The sequence below is a fragment of the Myxocyprinus asiaticus genome, chromosome 4 (genome assembly GCF_019703515.2).
Source record: "Myxocyprinus asiaticus isolate MX2 ecotype Aquarium Trade chromosome 4, UBuf_Myxa_2, whole genome shotgun sequence".
Taxonomy (NCBI): Eukaryota; Metazoa; Chordata; class Actinopteri; order Cypriniformes; family Catostomidae; genus Myxocyprinus; species Myxocyprinus asiaticus.
The window spans coordinates 27,954,126-27,971,842 of NC_059347.1; the positions used below are offsets into that span (position 1 = coordinate 27,954,126).

Sequence of the window (17,717 nt, forward strand, 5' to 3'; positions counted from 1 at the left end):
CACAATTTATTTACAGAATCACTGAAAAGAAAGCTTCAGAAAAAAGTGTGACATTTGAAAATTGCCCTGAAATTGGAAAAATCATTTAATGCAAGTTTAATTGATGCATCAATTTTTCCAATTTTATGCAACATTGTTTTTATTTCACATCTGACTAAATAGTATGTCCTATTCTGAATAATACAAATTCTTGTGGAAACATATATTAACTGTCTCCTTGTCAGTTTCAGAAATAACAAGATCTTAGTTTAATGTTCATATTTAGTATAGTCAACAGGCATGTATTTTATATACATTTTATGTACTGTATATGTATTTTATTACATATAAAATAATTCTAACCCATTTCTTTAAACCCATAAAGGTCACTGATTTTACTTAAAGGGATAGTTCTCCCCAAAATGAAAATGTGTAATTTACTCACCATTATGTTGTTCCAAACCACTATGACTGTCTTTCGCAGAATACAAAGATGTTAGGCTGAAAGTTAGGCTCAGTCACTATTCACTTTCATTGTATGTAAAAAAATAAAATAAATAAATAAAAAGATGCAATGCAAGTGAATGGTGAATGAAACTAACTCACTGCCTATCATCTCCTATTGTGTTTCACAGAAGAAAGAAAGTCATACAGGTTTGAAAAAAAATGGTGGTGAGAAAATGATAACACATTTCTTTAAAGAGGAATCTTAAACATCTTATGGAAAACCAGTCTCACAGAATGCAATCCATTGTCCTTCTGAAATGTTCAATGCAAACCAGGTCATAACGACAAATTAGAAATTATAAAGGCACTGTGAAGCTGAAAGCTATTAAAGCACAATTTGGTGTGCTCCACCTTGATGCCTTTACAATGTGACTTCTCAAGGGAATGTGTATCCTTGAGATGTAGATGAGTGTAGAGCTTTCATTAACTCTAGAAATCTTTGATGATGCAAAAAATAAAAACCCATCTTCATATTGTCCAGTGCTCAAGGTCTTCTCTGTATACACTCTTGTTTATTTATGCATTTCAGCACCTCTCATTCCTCCTCCTCCTCCTCCCAATTTCCCCCTTTTTCATTTAGAAAGACTTTATTGCTAATTGAGAGGAGAGCTTTAATATCTGAGCCTAATGAGAGTAGAAGCCTGAGAGAAGGATGCGCGTGGAATAGTAAAGTGTTGGATGTAGAAAAAGAAAGATAAAAGGTGAGAGACATCATTAATGTGTGTGCTTGTGTATCTGAGAAGTGATGCAGGAATTATGTGAGTGAGATCATGTTTGAGTGTGCTAGTCTGTAAGAGAGATACAGTGGTGCTGCAAATGGAACAGTGTAGAGATGTCTGGTTAGGGGGGGGTGTCGATTCTCATCTCTGTATAAAAGGATACACAGTGAAGTCCACTTCCATAAAAAAAAAAAAAATCCTATTTAGCATTTTTCTTAAATAAATTTAATTGCAAATTATAAAATCAGCATAGCAATTCGAAATGGCATGGACTCCACAAGTTTGTGTAAAACCTCATGCATGATTTGAGAATGGAAATCTGTCTTTTAGTACAAAGGTGTTAACATATAAATATTCTTATTTGATTCTTGACCTCAAAATAGTACAGAATCTGAAATATTTCTTATTCATTTTATGTCAAAGTGTTTGTTTAAATGTATTTGTAATCCTAGAACATTCTGTTTATTTACAGGTTTAAATTAGAATTTAAATTCCACACTTTCAATGTAACACTGTGTTTCACCTTAAGAAAATGGCAACTCACTTGTAGAGCACAGATCTATTGTGAAGTGGAATCATCTGATCAATGAAGTATCCAGGATACAGCACAGAAATCCCAATGAGCCTCTGAACAATAAGCTGAGGTTGAAAGAGGTACTGGCATTCCTCATGGAGACCCTGCATAAAAAAGGAGAAAAAAGCAGGAATGAGAGAGATTAGTTACAAGATATCCTCCACTGCCCAAATCATATAGACCTATCTTTAGCAGAGCTCTAAAATACAATGGCATGGCACATTCACAACAAATGTATGAATATGTGCATGTCATGATATGGAAATACACGTGGAGATTCTATTCCCACTGAAAGAGTCTTATGATCTCTTCAAATGTCTGGAAAATTTTGTTGCATTTGCATCAATTTTGATCATTGCCATGTTGCCGTGTGATATTACTCATGCCCAACTGCAAAACAATTCCCACCTTACACTGGAGAAAAAGATCAAACACTAGCTTGGATCATCCATGTCACAGATCTAAGTTAGCATTTTTAAAACCATATGAAGAGGGATGCATTTTTCCACATGTTGAATTATTCAAATAAAAGAGTGTGAACTCTCTGCGATTTTTACTGATCAGAACAGGCAGAGAATCCATCCAATAGTTTGTGTTCTACTTTCTTTTGATAAACTAAAAGAAAAGAACAGTGTTGGGAATTAAAATAGATAAGTAAATAAAACAAGCAATACTAAGCATTTATTTAGCTGAATCGGATGAATGATGCCAAATATAAAACAGTGTTACATAAAATAATCTACTATTTTGTAAATACATGGCTATGAATCCTGCATGTTAGAAAGACCACATACTGGCACATAGTTATATTTCAGGCATAAATATATACAGTACATCTACATTTACTGTTTCTGCTTAACAGCACACTATACCAAACTATACTGAACTATTTTGTTTTCAGCTTTTTTTTTTCAAGGAACCAGCGTCACTGGATCATAGATGGCAGTGCTATCCAGAGATCTGCAACACTTTTAAAAGCTGTAAAAAACATTGGTTTCAGCACGTGGCAGATGTCACAGAATATGTTTCAATTCAAGTTCAGATGAGTTATATAGATGAGCAGACTAATTTTTATGGTGAAATTGCATGTTGAGGTGTAGAAATGGGAGGTGGATGGAGAGGAGGTGTAAAAATTCAGGAGAGTTTGTTATTTATCATGCCACATGCTGGCAAATTACAATGCAGTGTTTCATCATGAAACCCCTGGCTTCTCTCGCGCAGGTACCCCTGGCCTAAAACACATTAATCATTGTCGAATGGTGCAGCACAACCCCTCCTCCTCTTTACTTGTCTTTTTTTTTTTTTTTTTTTGCTGTCTACACATAAAACATTGGTTCTCAACTGGTTTTGCTTCAGGACACAGATATTAAATTAGACACAAAAATGTAATCGTACAAAGGCATACTAAAAACTCTTTCAAATCAAACATTGTTATCTATTCATATTACCATATGTCTGATACACAGGCCCAACAATGCACAAAATTATTTAGTGTTTTGTTTCTAAATTCATTCAATTACGTTGGTTTCATGCTTCTGGAACTCAATAATGAGCCACAGAACATGTTTATTAACATTGCAAGTGAACCCATATATAAGGAAGTATAGGTCATATTTTCTTTTAGTTTGCGTAGTTTTGTTAATTTATTTTGGACGCACAGACTTTGACATCATTAAAAAAGATATGGAAACGTTTTATCATCCCTTTCTAAAACATAAGCTTGTTAATTAACTGTGCATGACTAAATGGTTAGTTGCATTAGATTATTTGCATTTAGTATTGTTTTTACCCTGCTGTCCACAACCCTATCGAAACAATTCTGCAACCCATTTGGATCGTGACACCAGTTGAGAACCACTGACATAGAGAAACACAATTACACCAAAGATCTTGGTATTAAATCTCTGGGAACACACTAAAAGCATACACAGTTCTGTGTAAATCGCTCGTAAAATCGAAAATTCTAATGTAAATTGCCATATTCAATTAATTGTGACAATTTACATAAGGATGGTTTTACAAATTATTTACTTAGAAATTTGTTTTATGAATGAGGCCCACTGCCTTTAATCCTATTGCTCAAGATTGCGCATTCCACTGTTTCCGTTTGTTTGTACTGTACTACCACCTGAGACATGGGGTCATTTTCACTGGCTTTTCTGCCTGCGGGCCAACCACATATCACTGCTGGCTTCCTATTGAGGTCAGTCAACCATGTTATTATTTCATAAGATGTAGAGTCTGTCGTCGCATCTGTCAGCTCAGTGCAGCTACACAATAACCAAGACAGTCGTCAGCGGCAAGGACCTCTACCAATATTGAAATGCTATTCAATAGACGTGAAGAGCAAAGAGGCTGTGTGATTAATTATGCAGTTTTTTTTTTTTTTACTGCCTCAATAGTTATCCTATAATTAGATGTCCCTAAATTTATTGAGACGAGAACATTTAAAGTATAATTTCTAAGAAAGCCTCAAAAAGATCTGTTTCACAAATAACAATAAAAAGTACCATTGATTTTTATTAATTTACTTACAACAACAGCAGGTTATACAACATATGTCCAATGCAGTATGCAGGCAAATCATCACCATTTATTCTTTACAGCTTTGGTTATGGCTGTAGGTATCATTTAGATGCTTCTCTATATTCAATATCAATATTTCATAACAAGCCAGCACATTCAAATCAAATATTGTCTCATGATTTTTTATAATGTTTAATGCACCTTATCTTATAAACTCTCATGGCGTTCTTTTCTGTTAGTCATCTTGACACACAAGAGGCATTTGTTGTTATGGTGGCAGAACACATTCTAATTTCATTCAGGTCTATTTGATGGATTTGCACCACTGGGCAGGTGTCATTGCATAGACCGTTTTGCGTCGCTCGTTATCTCTGGTGTATTATCAAGGTCTAATTCGCTCTCAGCTTGATTGGAAGGCTCATTCATTTCAGCACAAACCATTCTGGCAATCAATTCTGCAGTCATCCACCAGAACTAAGAAAGTCTCAAGGTGTTGTGACAATCTCCTAGGTAATAAGCAAGACATTCACATAAACACACAAAGAGCAATTCAATGCTGGCTTCAATAGGCCTTTTGTAGTTTTTTATTTTATTTTATTTTTTATGAAACTTGATGCATTAATACATTTTTAAGAGTTGTTTAAGTGTCCAAATACTTTTTGAGGCCAATGTTTATCAGTTATCTGTTAGAATACCCTGTTATGGCAAAGCAAAGGATTTTTTTATAGACTGCATTTCCCTCGTTGTCAATGTCCTCATGAATACTGTTTTATCTTAAAGGTGACAAATTACCACAAAACCCTTAAAGTAAATAGAACCACATCAGTCCTAATCTTAAAACGGCAGATTGAAGTTGTGGGATAATAGGGAAGGAAAAGCAAAACTGCTATCATTAAATAACAAACTGGGAAAGGAGCCCCATCTGTTGTTCATGTATGGCTGTGTACATAAAGCGCAGGCACAGCTGGTTCTGGAGGAGGCAGACAGGGTCATGCTTTTGTACCCATCCGTCCCCTACTTTTGCATTGTTTCTGACATGCAAGATTTGTCAACTCGGTCCGCCCCAGTATCCTCCCAATTGTTCATTGATTTGATTTGATTGGGGAGGATGTTTGCAGCTTATGTGCCAACACAGAGTGCAGACAAAAGAAAGAAAGAGAAAAAGAAGCAAATAATTGCTTCCCCTTTCAGAGATCAAATTTTGCAACTTTGAGCAACTAGCCCTTAACAGAACACAGAATTGATTGCAAAATGCTGTCATTCGGCTTTTCGCATGTTTAACATAGTCTCCAGCTGTGTGAGGTATAATGTCTTCGACATGCTGTTTATGCAGAATGGGGAGGAGGAGGAGTCCATATGTTGCCGCTTTTGGTACAACACAGCCAGTTTGCTTGTGTTCACAGGCTTGCAACTAAATGAGAAAATGATTTCTTTATTATTTATCGTGCATCACAGTGGACTCCAAATATGTGTTTGATAACCCTGCTGAGAAGAAAGCAAAGCTGTTTGGGCTCCAGAATGAGATGCGAGTGTGCTGGCGTTCCCAGAAGGCATCTAAGCTAGAATAAAAATTCTGTCATAATTTGTTCACTGTTATGTCGTTCTAAACCTGTAGGACTTTGGTTCTCATGTGGAAGACAAAAGGAGATGTTTTAATTAAATTCACAGACCACCTTACATACAACGGCAATGATATTCTCCTTTTGTGCTCTGCATAATAAATAACATGATACCGGTTTGGAACAAAAGAATGTGAGTAAATCTGGACAGAATTTTAACTATTGCTTTAACCAGCAAGTCTTTCTTGATCAGCCAGCATATTATGAAAAACCATATTGGTCAATCAGCACAACCAGCTAAATTTTGATAGTAAACAGAATGGCATGTCTGTCCACCAGCTAGACATGCACAAGACCAGCACAAAACTGTCCCGATCCTGTCGCTCTGTCATCCTGGCTTTTTGTGTGACAGGGTTGTGGCATAATTTTTCTGTGTCTGTCTTGTGTTTTGTTTCTATCTTTGTGTGAGTGCAGGGCTTCGGTTGTTATTTCCCTGCCATGCGCTCCTCAGTTGTTCTCGTGTTTTTATGTTCATTGCATGGTGTCTGGATCCTGACTTCCCTGTCTGGTTCGGTTGGTGTTGGGACTCATGCTCCATGTTCTGTCTGTTATTGGTGTGAGTGCATTGCGCCTATGTCATCTTGGCAGCATGCACTCATGTCAATCATTTATTTCTGTCTCTGCCCGGGTCACAAGCTGTCTTCACATTGTGCTGGGTTTGGTCACTTCGGTCTGAGGTGTTGGATTTCTGTGTGGCCGAACTCTCGCACAGGTGTCCTGTCTCGTTTTGTTGCCTGTTGCGTGCATCGCGTGGTGTTTGCCTCACGATGTATGCTCAGGCTCTGTCTAATGTGGGAATGCATGACATTGCTTTGTTTGGCATTGCTACTCATTCTCTCATCTTGTCTATCTGTTGGCATGAGCGTATTTTGCATTGTTATCTTGGCGACGTGCGCTCATGCCATTCGGGTGTTTGTGTTTTGTGAGAGCACATGGCTTTGTTTTGTTTCTGTATTGCCACGTGTTTCTCAGTTTTGCGTCATACCCCGCCTCCTTGTTTGCCCATTATTAGTTCATTTGTCTCACCTATGCTGCTTGTTAACCTGTTTGATTTCCTTCCCTAATTTAGTCTCCTCGTGTGTGCTGTCCAGTGCAAGTTCGTCTTGTTTCATGTTCATGTTGGTCTCATCTCTGGTTCCCATCCCTAGTCGGTCCGGTCGGTCCTGCTTCTCGTACATCTGTCCCAGCCCAGCTTCAGTCGACTTTCAGCGCTGAACTTTATGTTTGTCCCCTACAGGGTAATTTATGCTGGTTTTTGTTTATTTCTCTATTAATAAATACTTTCATTTTTTTACTCTGTGTTTGCGTCCTGCCTCTACTTCAACCTGTGGCAAAAAACAGCATATACCAGCCTGGTCTAAACTGGTCTTTTCAGAAAGGATTGTTATCTTAGAGCAGCCTACCTAAAAACCTTTGAAATTTCTCCTCTTTGTGTATCTGTACTTGAAAATGTACTTGTACATGAACTTACTGCATATAAAGCATAAATTAATTTGAGTTTTTCAGCCTGATATGAAAAACATTTATCATTTGTCAAGAAATAGACCTGCAGGGATCCACAGTCTCATTACTGGTAAAGCTTGGGGTTCCCCTGCACACCACCCACAACACCCCCTTCTGTTCTGTGCTTTAGCTGCCTGCTTCCATCAGGACCATGTCAAGTCCAGAAATAAATTAGTGATGGGAGGGAAGTTCTGCTTGCTTTTATCAACAGTTGGGAGGTTGTAGCTACCACCATTCACTTCACATTGACTTGATGGTTGGAAATGATGTAGTTGTACAAGCACAGGATACTATCACCAAAGTATTGATCAGATCTGTTTTCAGAAAATGGTACTAGATTTAAGGCAAATTATGCAATTTCTGTGCCATGTAGTGTCACTAAACGGAACTGCCAAAATAATTTGCTTCCAAACAGGTTTCCTGAACACTCACCTCATCTTCCATTAGTCAACAAATAGTGTCGCCACAAACTCACACCAATGGTTGAGCCAATGAGCGCGTTTACATGCACGATCTTACGGTTTAAGCATAAAGCAATTAGCACATCCAGATGTTGGCCCATTTACCTGATTTTGCATTGCATGTAAACACCTTTGCCACCGTTCTTCCCTGCTTATCCCATGTGCGCAAAGGTTATGCACATGCCTGTTTACTCTCTGAGGTCAAAAGCCGAGAATAACCTGATGATTTAAAATCTCATGTAAACATGGTCTTCTTGCGTTAGTTATTTTATTAAAGGAAGAGATCACCCAAAAATGAAAATGTTGTTGTATCATTATGTTGCGAGACGCGATGAGAAGCAATGAGGTTTGATATTATATATTATATATTGACATAGCCGCCAGCCACGGGTTTGGAGCAACATGAGGGTGCGTAAATAATGACAGAATTTCTATTTTGGGTAAACTATTCCTTTAAGCTGTAATAAAATTATTTATCATTGAAAAAATTAGACATATCACAAATCATTAATTAACATCTAACAAGGAATCCTTGGCCTTCCCCTCCCCCCAGCAAATATTATTAAGGTGCGGTCACACTACACATGCACTCCATTCATTCCCATTAAAACGCATCCAAATGCAGGAGACCGGAAACACAAGCTAATCAAATTTCACATTCTGCTGCACACAAAAGTTCAAGTTTGGTAAACTCTAATCAGCAAATTCGTATGACAAGAATATGTGCAAATAACAGAAAATCAAAACATCACACACTGACCTCTTAGTTCAATACAAAGAATACATATTTCAAAGTTGCATGTTTTTATTGTTGGAGGAAAGTGAGTAGATGCCAGCATTTTTTTAACATTTCGAATTTGTTTGTTATTTGTGATGTATTATTTCTTAAAACTAGAAGCCCTCGATTTTAGGAGAGTTACAGTACGTCAGCCATTTCATTGAGCGTCAACCTTGGTTTTAAGTAAGCTGACATGCCTTAATAATAACAGATTTCCAAGTGTGTTGTGAGTGCTTTGACCTGTGCACTCTATCTGTAACAAAAAATTCAGATATGGATATGGAGATAAGCAGCCATAAAACTGACAACCCATCTCCATTCCTTCTGTAGACCTTTCCTTAAAACAACAAAGATGCATTGAACGATAACATATCTCAGAGAGCTGGCAGTTTCCAATTAGTTTATTGATGCACTCCAAGTTTTGTTATAGTGCAAGGCAAACTGTCAGGTTGCTCTGCTTCTGGTCCCTGCTCATCCCCTGTGGCAGCTCCATCCAGCAGAGATGGTCAGGTGATCTTTGCTGTGTGCTTGACTCTTTCTCATCCCCCTTCCTTCCTTTCCTTCCACTTCCCCTCTCTCTCTCACTCTCCTCTCTTCCTCTACAACTGGCCATCTGCTAGTGTGACTGTGCGCCTGCAGAGGAGAGTCTGGCTGCTCCCTGATTAGCCTCACAGAGACTGTGGAGCTCATCAGCAGAGAGAACAGGCTTGCACTTTGCTGAGGGCCAATGCAGCTTTGCTCTGCAGAGATTCACCTCTGTGCTCCATGTGTCCACGGAGCTGTGATCTTGCAAGCTGTTACTTGACAGTGAGTTATTGGCTTGTGCTTGGGTTGTAGCAGTTTCCAATCATTTTGAGAATTCCAAGATGTTTGTCTTTCTCTGTAGGCACACAATTTAAGAATGACTTTTGCTGCAAATGACAATTGTCCAAGGTGAAGTGCGTAATTGTTTCGATGTTAAAATACTTTCAATTTTATATGCAGAGACATCTTAAAGTAAGCCATGTGTAGGCTGATTTCCCCACAAAGTGTAAACACTGTGGCTCTGTGGTGCTATCAAAACTTTGCTGTGTTCATTCCACCCTGACATATCAACATAGGTCGGGGGTTCCCAAAGTTTTCGTCAGCTGAACCCCTATGACATAAATTATTTATTTGAAGTACCCCTGATTTTTTAAGTAATGTTAATCTTTCAAAATATAATACATTTTAAGTTTTTGTACTATATTTTAATTAACTCTTATTACATTTAGTGTTCTTTACTTATAATAACTATATATATTTTTTAAATTCAACATTGGCATTTCTATCCCAATCAGAGGTTGCACTACAAATAATCATTATCTGCCACTGATGTACTACATTTTAAAATTTCCGTCATGGTGCCTTTTTTTAATTTATTTTTATTTTTACTTCATTTATGTTTTCTTTCCCCTGATAATGTGGGGGGACAAGTCCCTCTTCCTACTATAAATATTTTTTTTAGAAACTGAAAATTATACTTATATTTTTAGGAAATTACAATTTTGACCACTGTGCAAGGAAATGGTAGCTGGCTGCATAAAGGACAGCTTTAAGACCCAGCAGAAGCCTCTGCCCAACGGTCGGTTTAGCATTGAACTAAACCAACTTACAAACGATTAGCCAGCACTTACTGCTTTTCAGAACTGCAGGGCAAACAATTTCAGGTTTATGACTCCAACATAACTTTTAAAACATGATTGCATTGCTGATAACACAATTATATCTGTTGCTTTGTATGGACTGTAGCGCATTATTTACTTTTGCATTAAAAAGTGCCATTTTTTCACTGTCAGCTGGATGAGAGCATGCTCTCAAACTCCATCTGGGAAACTCTGACACAGGTCAACCAATGGCACAAGTTTGGGGTGGGACAGTCTGTTTGTGCGTCCAATGGAAGATGGAATTCAAATTCCGTTTGAACACGCTGATGGTACAGAAATGACACATTTCACCTTTAAGTAACAAGCAATAGATATCAAGCTGAAACTCTAGAAGTTTATTTAATTAAAAAAAAAAAAAAAAAAAATATATATATATATATATATATATATATTTATTATAGCTGCATGCAAGCATTAAATGGATTAATTTAACTGATTATTAAATGTATCACTATCCATCAGCAACTTACTGTACATCACAATGTCTCAGTCAACTTCCCTTGGGACAATTTACTGTAGCAGAATCTGTCAAATGCCTACAAACCCCTTTCAGCTGCTTAGTCCAATTCACCACAACCTAAAACCCCATTGCACTACATGGCATAATACTGTATATAAAACATTTATTCCTCAGGCAATGCATGGTCTTGGTTTCCTCCAATTACTCCAGTAGGACCAGCTATGAGTTTTTCTGCTCCACAGGTGCTGTCATTCCCCAGGCCAACAGAAAGGAAAGAGACCTTCGTCATGCCAGGCTTTGTCTCTGTCTAATTGGCTGGTGGTATGATCATGTGGGCTCAGAGAATACAGTGCCCTCAAATGTGGAGAACAAATAGTAAAATGATTGCTCTTAATCCAGGAGAGTTAATTAAAGAAAAGTGCAGGCCTGGTGGCACTGAGATAAGACATGTAAGCATAGGACAAAGCTCAGGAGAAACAGAGTTTTTAAGATGGTAGATAGAGATTGAGGGAATGTTATTTTGCGCGCATGGAACTGAGAATTCTAATTAACATGGATTTTGTTCTAATGTGAGATTAACTCAGATGCCATCCACTACACAGATCGTTTAAACTGTTTAACCAACTCTGCTAAAAAAGACCAGCATTGCTGGTCAGCATCATGTTATGTTTTGGATCCTGGCTTGTAATTTTGTTTAATCAGAAAGACTTACTTGGTCAATCAGCTTCATCAGAAAGATCATGCTGGTCGACCAGCTAAGTTTTGCCAAGCTATGCTGGTTCACCAGCTAGACCAGTACCAAACCAGCATTATTCAGCCTGGACCAGCATGAAAATTCTGGTCTAAGCTGGTCTTTTTTTAGCAGGAAGGTTGGCCACTGAAATCACAGCTGACAGTTTGGATAAATGTGCAGAGGCCAGAAATAAACTTTGGTTATTGTTGTTGTCTAAAACAATTATACCCAGCTCATAATCATTATTTTCCACAGCGTAAAGCACTTTTCCTCCACTTTACAGAACTGTCAGATATTAGCAAAATTATGCATGGCAGCACAATTAGAGCAGATGTGAGTCTCCATGAAAACAAGAAAACGAGTACTCGACATGCTAATGCAAACCTGTGGAAAGTATCTAGTTGTAGCTCTGTAAGGTAGACATTAGCTAAATATTTGCATATTCACTTCCCCCCCTCCCCTTGTACATTATATGTACATGTATATATACAGTATATGTACAATATATGTATATATGTATATAGATAAATATTCCCCCAGGATTTCACACTTCACAACACAAACCAGTTATTATTTCAAAATAATGGTCTGTACTGTGCATGCCAAGGAGATTATACTTTGCATGCCTCATATAAATATTTTAGGCTTGAAGGATATTTAGATACAAGGCAAAACTACTTAAGAATATATATATATATATATATATATATATATATATATACACACATTTATTTATATGGCTGTAGATTAAAACATTGCATATATTTATGAATCCGTATTGACCATTGGGTGCACTTCCTTTTCAGTGAATTTGAAATTAGTATAAGCAACCATTAAATGAACCCATTGTGGGGCAGTACATTACCATAAGAATCGCAGTTGGACAGTCAGCAGCATGAGTCCTTTAAACACTTTCCACTTGCTGATTTTCCCCCATTTCAATTTTCCCTCTGGGCAGTAATACCCCTAATATGAATGTTACAGCTTGATGTACATGTGTTTACTTGCAGAGAGCCATTATTAGGCTCTAATGTAGCTACTGTTGACACGTTATTATTTACACATATTTTATGATGCACAATTGACCCCTCGTGTTTCAATAGTTTTTTGTTACTCAAAATGGTGCTGCAGATGGCCGCCTCGGTGTGGAACTCTCCAATTATTTTGTTGTTTTTTTTTTTTTTTGTCCTGTGTTTACTCATTTTTCTCCAATCAGTTTTACCAGGGATGAACTGCTGAACATTCAGCAGCACATACCAAACAATCTTTTCATGGTTTTGGACTATTCTGACATTTTAGTCGGAGGCACAGCTGTGTTGTTAAAGCATGCTATGAGACGCAAGTGAGGAAAGCGAGCCGGCACGCTGGTCAAGCTCCGACAGCGTGGCTTTCGAACAGCGCTGCCGAGTATTCATCTAGCGAATCTACGCTCTCTCTCTAACAAAACGGATGAACTACATCTCCTCACACATACAAACAAGGACTTTTCAAACTCTGCTGCCTTGTGCTTCACAGAAACCTGGCTGAGTGAAGCCAATCCGGACAGCACATGACATCTTCCAGCTGTTCAGAGCGGATCGCATTGCAGAGTTAACAGGGAAAACAAGAGCTGGTGGAATATACTTTTACATCAGTGAAAGTTGGTGTACAGATGTAACAATGTTAAAGAAGATGTGCTGTCCTAATTTGGAAGCGCTCTTTATCAACTGTAAACCTTTCTAATTGCCGCGGGAGTTTTCCTAGTTTATTCTGGTGAGTGTGTACATCCTGCCACAAGCATGAGTGAATGCAGCGCTGCAACAGCTGGCTGATCAGATCACAGACATGGAACAACAATACCCGGACTCACTTATTATTATTCTCAGCAATTTTAACAAAGCCAACCTCACCCATGAATTGCCAAAATACAGACAGCACATCACATGCCCCACCAGGGACAGAAATATACTGGATCACTGCTACACAACATTAAAGGATGCATATCGCTGTCCCACGTGCAGCTTTGGGACTCTCTGACCACTATCTGGTTCATCTTCTTCCAACCTACAGGCAGAAACTAAAATCAGCTAAACCTGTAGTAAAGACTGTAAAAAGATGGTCTAATGAAGCAGAGCTGGAACTACAAGCCTGCTTTGACTGCACTGATTGGAGTGTTTTTGAAGCTGCAAACACCAATTTGGAGCTCATAGATACTGTAACATCATATATCAGTTTCTGTGAGGATATGTGCATTCCTACTAGGACTTATTTAATGTTCACCAACGGCAAACCATGGTCTACAGGAAAACTCAGACAGCTTCATCATGCCAAAGATGATGCTTACAGAAGCAGGGATAAAATCATGTATCAGATTATAATCAGGCCAAAAACACACTGATTAAGGAAATTAAAGTGGCTAAAAGAAGCTACTCTGAGAAGCTGCGACCCTGCATCAGTGTGGAGAGGCCTGAAAGACATTACTAACTTTAAGACACCACCCCCAAACTCTGAAGTGAATCAAAAACTGGCTGACGATTTGAATGTGTTTTACTGAAGATTTGAAAAGCCCAGTCCCACACCCTACACCTGCTCTGACCTTCACTTTACACAAACACCAACACCTCCTGCAACCACCCTCCTCCCCCCTCCTGCTTCTCAGCCTGTACTTAGGATCTGTGAAGGGAATATGTGCCGGGTCTTCTGGAAAGAGAAGACAAGGAAAGCACAGGGTCCAGATGGTGTTTCACCCACTTGTCTAAAATTCTGTGCTGACCAGTTGGCCCCATCTTCACACAGATCTTAAACAGATCACTGGAGCAGTGTGAAGTTCCCTGCTGATTCAAATGCTCCACTATCATCCCTGTCCCAAACAAACACAAGATAAAAGGACTTAATGACTATAGACCCATCGCTCTGACATCTGTGGTCAGAAAGTCATTTGAGAGACTGGTGTTGGCCCACCTGATGGGAGGTTGAATGGCTGGCTCACTGGTGCAGCCAAAACAACCTGGAGCTCAACATGCTCAAAACAGTGGAGATGATTGTGGACTTTAGGAGGAACACCCCAACAATGACCCTGCTCACCATTCTAAACAGCACTGTGGCAGCAGTGGAGTCATTCATGTTCCTGGGCACTGCCATCTCACAGGACCTGAAGTGGGAGACCCACATTGACTCCATTGTGAAAAAGGTCCAGCAGGGGGTGTACTTCCTTCACCAGTTGAGTAAGTTCAACCTGCTACAGGCGCTGCTAGTCCAGTTCTACTCAGCAGTCATTGAGTCTGTCCTCTGCACTTCAATAACTGTCTGGTTTTGTTCAGCTATGAAATCAGACATCAGAAGACTACAATGGACAGTTCAAACTGCTGAGCAGATTATTGGTTGCCCCCTGCCCTCCCTTCAAGAACTGTACACTTCCAGAGGGAGGAAAAGGGCTGGAAAAATCACTCTGGACCCCACGCACCCTGCCCATTACATTTTTGAACTGTTGACTTCTGGCTGGCGCTATAGAGCACTGAGCACCAGAACCGTCAGGCACAAGAACAGTTTTTTCCCTCAGGCTATCTATCTCATGAACAGTTAAAACTGCCCCATTGAGCAAAAATTATGTGCAGTACACAGCTTAGTCAATTATATTTATTTAACATATCCTACCTCTTCTGCATTACATTCCCTTGCACTATCTGTATATAACAGATTTGTATTTGTACATATGCATACTGTATATATATTTTCTGTCTTATTGTGCATTTCTATTTATACTTATATTTTCTATTAGCCTTTTATTTTTCCTCTATTTTTTATTATTATCTCTGTCTTGTTGTTGTATTGTTTATGTACTGGAAGTTTCTGTCACCAAGAAAAAATTCCTTGTATGTGTAAGCATACTTGGCGATAAAGCTCATTCTGATTCTGACAGTAAATGCCTTTTTTCAAGAATTAAAATGCATTTTGTTGGCTGTGATTTTTGAAGGAGGAGCAGGAATTAATAACACTAGATATCTATAGCCCACAGATGAAAAAGACCAGCAGGTCTGTGAGCCAACTGATTCGGTGTCCTGTAGAGAGTAGAGACACACATGTGGTTTTGTGAACTGTAAAAATAACCTTTTGAAAAGTAATGCACTTTTAATATACCGGTAATGCAATCTATAGACATGAATATTCAGGACAGCTCACATAAAATGCCAGTGTCTTTGAGATTACTATCCAAGCGAAATAATGAACACTCTGACAGGAAATGCATCTATAATCTAGTTTGAAAAAAACAAGTTCTGACAAGTTCTGAAATCACAGTGCTCACTTTTAAATTACTACCCGTGAAGGCCTCCCACTGATTGTGCGGAAGTGAGCAGCATCAATTATAAATGCATAAATGCCAAAAGGAATGTACGGGCAAAACCATGAACATAAGGCACTTCTCATTATCAACAAGCTCAGCTCTTGATGAAAGCAGAAGCAAAATAATTATTTCATTATGAAGTTGTGCTTATGATCACTGATTGATGTTTCTTCCTTATTGACTTACCTTGACAGAGATCTTCCCTTCATCCTTTGGTAAGTGTGCAGCTAGGAACCAGTCTCCCGGGAGGGGACTGGTGACATTGAAAACCCCTGTGGTGCGGTTGGGCAGTGTCCATGTCAAAGTCACAGCAAAAGAGCCTGGTACAATAGTGTCCTTTGGAAAACGAGTATGGAGGGGGTTGATCACAGGTGGAGCTCCTGACCTGAAGTACCTGTAAATCACAACGACAGTTACATTAAAAAAATAACATGTTGTGGACTGTCACCTTGGATGAGACAGAAATGCATATGAGACCACCATTGTTTAAGATCATTTAAGTTCAAGTGTGGTGCAAATGTGGCTTTCAATTTCACATCCAACTATCCATCCAAATGCCATGCCAATGATAATTAAAAGTAATGAAAAATATAATGTAAATAATTAACAGCAACAAAAATAAACATTTGAACCAGATTCATATTTACATCAATTAATAAATGGTGTCAGCTTAACTTTACACACACAATAAATGAACATCTTTTAATATTTAAGTTTTATATTTAAGAGAGTAGAGATACCATTCTACCAGAGGAACGACACTGAGCCATTTGAAGAAGAAGCTGTCTGTCAAGTTATTTAACCAATCAGATCAGAGTAAACTGTTCAACGAAAACCTAACTGAAATTGCTTACAAGAAACAGGTAGACCCACCTTCCCCATTACGCTTGCAAAAACTTATTTGAGTGAGAAAGTCGTGCCAAAAGTGTGAGCGCAACATAGGGTAGATAGAACAATGTATATCAGATTAATTCTGGAAAATAATTTCACCACAAACACATGCCATTTACACTTTTGCAAAAGTTTATTTTTACAAACTGACTGATCCAACATGGTCAGTCCGTTTTGCTGTTCATGACACCCTTTCTTTTGCTTGCATATTATTGTTTGCATGCAGGTTTGCAATATATTTGGCCATATTTAGGCAAAAAAAAAAAAAAAAAAAACTGGCAAAACAGTATAAGCGCAGAAAAAAAGAAAGTCAAAATAATTCAGATCAAATTTCTTTTTTTTAATATACCATACTGTAATGTTGCAGATTCACAATACATGAATTACTCTTATGCAAATCATTAAAATATTGCAAAAAAATTAATTTGCAACTTGATTTACACCTTTACAAAACATTCTGTGCACATGCAGTTTTTTTTACACTCGCAATTTGATTTACACTTTCACAAATCGTCATGGTTATTTGTGTAACTGCCTCATGCGGAGCACCTACCCCAGAACAGGGCTTTTAGTTAGCACATGTACTGGGCCGGCAGCGAGTCTCTCCGAAAACTCGACTGCCACAGGGCTCAGAGGAAGTCAACCAGGGAACATAGTTTGTGAACACTACTGGGAGTTAATGACGCACATCTTCAGTTCAGAGGAGGTGAAAGGCGCTATGTGCAAACGATACACCCGGCCAGCTATCCCGGGCTTATCCGCTTGTATTGCGTGCCACTACCCGGGATGAAACCGGTTCCACCCGGAGGTTGTAGAACCTCGCAAATGTGTTGGGTGTTGCCCTGCTCTGCAAATGTCTGTTAGAGAGGTACCCCTGGCCAGGACCCAGGAGGCCGCTACACCCCTGGTAGAATGGGCTCGTAGCCCTACCTGGGGCGACACGTTCTGGGCATGATATGCC

General features: G+C 38.6%; 1 protein-coding gene across 1 annotated transcript in view; it reads right to left on the reverse strand.

Annotated features, from left to right (window-relative positions):
• tmem8b (transmembrane protein 8B) overlaps positions 1 to 17,717 on the reverse strand; it is a 202,086-nt gene that overhangs the window by 100,820 nt on the left and 83,549 nt on the right. The window contains exons 3-4 of the mRNA XM_051696663.1: positions 16,052 to 16,259; positions 1,750 to 1,883 (exon numbers count right to left, since the gene is read on the reverse strand). Of these exons, the coding sequence (XP_051552623.1) occupies positions 1,750 to 1,883; positions 16,052 to 16,259 (342 nt within the window). The remainder of the gene's footprint in view (positions 1 to 1,749; positions 1,884 to 16,051; positions 16,260 to 17,717) is intronic.